Consider the following 5148-nt stretch of genomic DNA (forward strand, 5'->3'; position numbering starts at 1 on the left):
TTAAATAATATTTTAAATATTCTTTAAAAACTTTAAATACGCAAAATTACTTCAGGTTATGCAACAGAATATTTTGTCGTCGGTTAGAAACCGTAAATAATCATAAATCCAAATGTTACAATATATTATCTACTGCATTTCGGCAATCATGTCGCTTTGAATTTTGTTGTATTGAAGCAAATTTGAATTTACACAGTGAAAGAAGAACTTCTAGACGTTTGCATTCCCATTCTCCTGCATTTGAATAAAGTGAATGGAACATTAGACGTAGTGTGACCTAGTGATACTTTGAGAAAGCGAGATTTTCAATTAAAATGTGTCAATATGCCCTATGATTTAAATGACAAACTTACGGCGCAAACGTGAGACCAGGAGATGATAAACACAGCCATCAATCTATAGTGAGATTTCCAGCAAAGTTTAACTTAAATGAAAGAAATGCAGATTGTATGTTAAAATATTTGCCTACCGTCAAAGTTACGTGCTCATTTGTTACAAGGGAGGCTGTATTTTTTAAAATGTCTACATGCCTACCAAACCCAGAAGTGAAGATAATCATAGAAATGTTCAGATAATCACATACTGTAATCACAAATTACTTTCCACTTTGATTAAACCAGATTTGCATGCTGAGAAATGAGCCAAATTAAAACCTGCTGGATGTGTTTTAAGAATGCAGTTCTGCGGGCCACATTCAAATCAGGGCACGGCAAAGAGTTATCATTCCTTCACTAACCTTACGTGTATTAATGACGACAATTCTGAATTAAAAAAGGGAAACCCAGACTTCTTGTATGGCCTTAGAAGTGGAACTGAAAGAAAGCATGCAGCTGAGAGCGACTAGCTCTCAAAACTTCTTACACGAACCATGTTAATGCAGTGATTGGGTCATTCCTGTTACACAGTACCTTTGAAGCTCCCTAACATGTAAGCATTTCTATTAAGGAGTGTAGAAAAATCTTAGAAATATCAGGTCGAGCTCAAGCAACTAAAATTCAATTAGATCTTACATAACAGATAAAAAATGAAGAGCTAAAGTTAGCCACAGCTCAGAGAGACTGACTGGGACTTAGCTTACATGAGGTTGTCAACTTACAGTTGATGATTTATGTCATTTTATTACAAAAAAAAAATGGATTGCTGAGTGTACAAACCGAATAATAGCATAAAACATCACAAAATTCATCAAGTACACCGCTAATAATACTACTGCTGTTTTCTTGACGAAAATAATTTCACTTCCTGAAGGATGACGCCATTAAGGAACTGGCTTTTGTTAGTTAAAGTGATATTACAAAAGAAAACAGGATAGCTAGATAGATAATTAAATTACAGAAAGGTAACAAATAGTAACATCTGGAATAGTTCACCCAAAAATTACACTTCTCTTTTATCATTTATTCACCCTCATGTCATTCTAAACCTGTATGACTGCTTTTCTTCCGTAAAAGATACAAAAACAGATATTTAAAAAAAAAAAATGTTTCAGCTGTTTTTGTCTATAAAGTGAAAGTAACAGTAATCCGAAACAACACTGAACACATTCTTAAAATATCTCTTCTGTTATGTTGCTCAGAAGAAAGAAATACATATGTGTTTGGTTAAGTTTTAGTGTTAAATTCACCCACTTAATTGTGATACTGGGATAAAAGAAAACTAACATGATTTCCATCTTTAAAAACTGTTTAATATTTCATTCCTTAAATTAAGACACGATGGGAACACGAAAATGTACTGCATAACAAGAATGACCCGTTTATGGATATGTTAACCCAAAGACAAAGTCAGGAACTAGAGCGCGTCTCAACTGATTTGAGACTATATGTCCCTTTAGTTTATACAGTCCTGAAATGAGAGAATGCCAAATCTAAATGTTTTGATTAAATAAATATCTTGGCGTAGCTTTAATGATCAATGACACATCGTACACAAAGTATTTTTTTTCTCTTATTTGGTCAAACATGTGGTGATGCACAGACAATATTCTGGTCCCAACATACAATAAGTGGCTGTGCACAGTATGATGCAAACAAATACATTCCACTGAGCCATTAAGCATTGAACATAAATAAGAGTTCGTACAGAATGAGTATCAGGCTGTTATCAGCACGAATGCAAAACATCAAACGTCTTTGGCGGTGGTGGTTCATATTTTGGGCACTGTCAACAATGGTCTGCTCAAATCCTTAGCCTCCCCGGCCGTGCGGACGCGCAGGTATCCCAGCAGAGACATGGCATGCTGACAGTACTCCTCCACCTGTCTGATCTGCTGGTAGTTCAACACAGTTCTCCAGGCGCTGGCCGCTTGCGTGGCGTTCCTGGAGGACACGATGAACGGTTTGGTGGAGGCGTTCGGTCCTGTGGTCATATTCATAGCAAAGATCTCAATGTCGTGATTGGCTGAAAGGTTAACGAAGCGGTAAACATTCCGAACAGTTTTAATGGGGTTCTCCACCAGGTCCTCATAGCGTACTGTCATGTATTTGCCTTTGAACCAGGTGGGAGGGTGAAGAGCGGTTTTCAGAGTTCTAGACATTTGTTCGCAGATCACCTCCATGGCTCCAATGGAGTGGTAATCTGACCCGTCTTTTTTGTTCATTTTGTGGTTGGGGTCCACGAATGGCACACGACGAAGCTTGGGGTCTCTGCTGCGCACGACTTGCAAATTCTCCCGTATGAGTCCGTGTCGGGATTTAATCCTGGAGTTGGCCACCGCCCTGGGGTCTCGTACCAAATGGATCACTTTCAGATTCAAAGAAGGGTCCTCCATTAGGGGGGCCAGGACGTTGACATCCAAAATGCGAACTCCCTTGATCACAATAGTGTTGAACTTTAAACACTCCTCCTCCAGCATCTGAAGGCTCTGTGGAGGGCACTTTCTACAGACCTTTTCATCCACCATTCCCACCACATCCTTCCTGTAGGACGTACAGAAGGGGTAGGAGCAGATGACCTTATTGATGGCGGCCCCAAACAGTCCGAGAGTGGTTATGTTCTTGCCCCCTGGACTGTTGTACAGCTGAAAAACGGAGAAGTCGCACCTGTAAAGAGAGCTCAGCATGTCCCTGGCCGCTCCTTGGAGGGACACAGCGTCCCCCGGGTACAGCTTCTGCCAAATGTGCCACATGGGCTCATACAAGAAAAACACATCTGGGTTTTGGTTGAAGAGCTCCCCGAAAAAAGACGAGCCGGACCTCCAAGTGGTCAACACGTACACCAGCTGCCTTTTCTTGACCTGCGGGGCTTTGTAAAGGTAACGGATGTCTGATCTGCTTTGGAAATTCACTGCCTGCATCGGCTGGTTGCATTGCTGTGGCTCTTTGGTCCATTTGTAATTAGCCAGGTTCAGCATGGTCAAGGCCACCAGCAGAAAATAGGCCAGAAACATGATGATCTTCTTCCGCCGTAGCACTTTCATCACAATTCCAGGGTTGGCGATTATTTTGGTGTGGTTTCTCGTGCAAGACTTGTGTTTCCTTCCAAAGCCAGCATTCTTCTCCCATGGTGGTGTGAATTTTAGAGGGTAGGGTTTGTTTTTCATTTATGACACAGGAGAGCCAGTGATGTCCCAAATAGAGCTGCAGTGTATCACATGCAGCGATGATGGCACAGAAGAAAGCGTGACATCTGCCCCAAGTCCATGCAATCGATTATCGATTAGGTGAAGCGTGGGAGAGGAGGGGATGCCCGACGCTCCAAAATACGAGACGAAACGAAAACAAACCGCACCGCAATGCGCAGGCTTTCATTCGGATGCCAGACAACGGGTGCCGGTCATGTTATTTGACGGCAAACAAAGCTAAGTCAAGCACATCTCGTTTTGCTTACCGATGGAAAGCGGCGGGGGGCTCATCCCGATAACATTTTGCGTCCAGGGCACGCGCTGGTGTAAAATGGCGATAAAACGTGCGCGCGCGATCATTTGCGCTCAAAAGAAAGGGAGAGCCGTCATCAGAAAGTTCCTTTTAAAAGCACTGAATCAAAAGAAAAGCCATCTCCCGTCAGAGTGGTACCCAACCTTTGCTCCGTTGTCCGGGCGTACGCTACAACTAATTGTACTGCACGAATTACACGGCACCGAATGACCAAAAGTCCCACCTCCTCTAAGCGCTGATTGGTTGGAGCGAAGAGCGTCTTGGCTTTTACTAATGACGCTATTGGTTCGTTTCGACGTCCGTCAAATCACACTGGTCACACACAGACAGTTATGCGTACAAAGTAACATGATGCACTATATATCATGAAGTAAAACATTTGGAGATTTCAATCACTTTATTCATGACCTATTATAATTTTAGATTATGAAGTATCAAATATTTCTTATCCTTTACATTTCTGTACATGTTTTAAGACTTATCTGTGTAGATGCGTTTAGGGCTTTTTAAAGATCTGCCATGAATATAAAGCGTTCATAGTTCTTCCAGTAGGCTGTTTTTTGTGTTTAAGTAATTAAATTGTTTAATTATTCGAATATATTTACATGTATTATGGATTATATTATATATACTATTATTATATCATTTTAATATATCAGTCTGAGTATAGAATGCGACCTAATGAAAGTTTTTAAGGGTCTCTGGGCTGGTCTTGGTGGGGTTTCCTGCATTTCTGAAAGTTGAAAACCGAGTATTAAAACAGAATCTTTGGGATTAAAATCATTGGAAGCAGAATTTTGTTACATAACTCAAGAACAATGACATAGTTAATTCACGACAAAAGCAATTCTTTGTAGTTAGCGCCACCTGCTGTTTGTTTCTCTCGTTGTTCCCTCCACTTTTTGCATACTACATTCAAACTCCCACACATTAAGGAATAATTCAGAAGAATAAAATAAGGTTGGTATAGAAAAGGTGCTATTATTCACTCTATCACTCTCTCACATGTGTTTGTGAAGGGAGATTAGGTTAATACAGTAGACAGGCCGTTGCAGCAGCGCATTAGGCTGGAGTACTGCCATATTGTGAAGCAAGTCATTGCTTCAACCCACTCAAAAAAACAAAAACAAAAAAAAGTGGCACTGTGTGGAAATATTGTTAAACAGAAGGGTTGAACACTAGGTGATGCAGGCTTGTGATGTGTGTGATCTTTATGTGATTTCCAGATACCGCTGTGTATTTTCAGTTATCTAAACCTGCATTAGAAGAAAAC

The 5148-nt window shown here is 40.6% G+C and overlaps 1 protein-coding gene across 1 annotated transcript; it reads right to left on the minus strand.

Moving 5' to 3' along the window:
* Positions 1 to 1188: 1188 nt before the first annotated feature.
* On the minus strand, positions 1189 to 4106 carry chst2a (carbohydrate (N-acetylglucosamine-6-O) sulfotransferase 2a). The gene has a single exon (XM_058756178.1). It carries the CDS (start codon positions 3539 to 3541, stop codon positions 2147 to 2149), a length of 1395 nt encoding a protein of 464 aa, XP_058612161.1. The 5' UTR covers positions 3542 to 4106; the 3' UTR covers positions 1189 to 2146.
* Positions 4107 to 5148: the final 1042 nt, after the last annotated feature.

Source organism: Onychostoma macrolepis, chromosome 02, assembly GCF_012432095.1.
Source record: "Onychostoma macrolepis isolate SWU-2019 chromosome 02, ASM1243209v1, whole genome shotgun sequence".
NCBI lineage: Eukaryota > Metazoa > Chordata > Actinopteri > Cypriniformes > Cyprinidae > Onychostoma > Onychostoma macrolepis.

What these genes read in the sequence shown, in the direction of transcription:
- chst2a (XM_058756178.1), bottom strand. Translation starts at nt 3,541, where the DNA reads ATGAAAAACAAACCCTACCCTCTAAAATTCACACCACCATGGGAGAAG.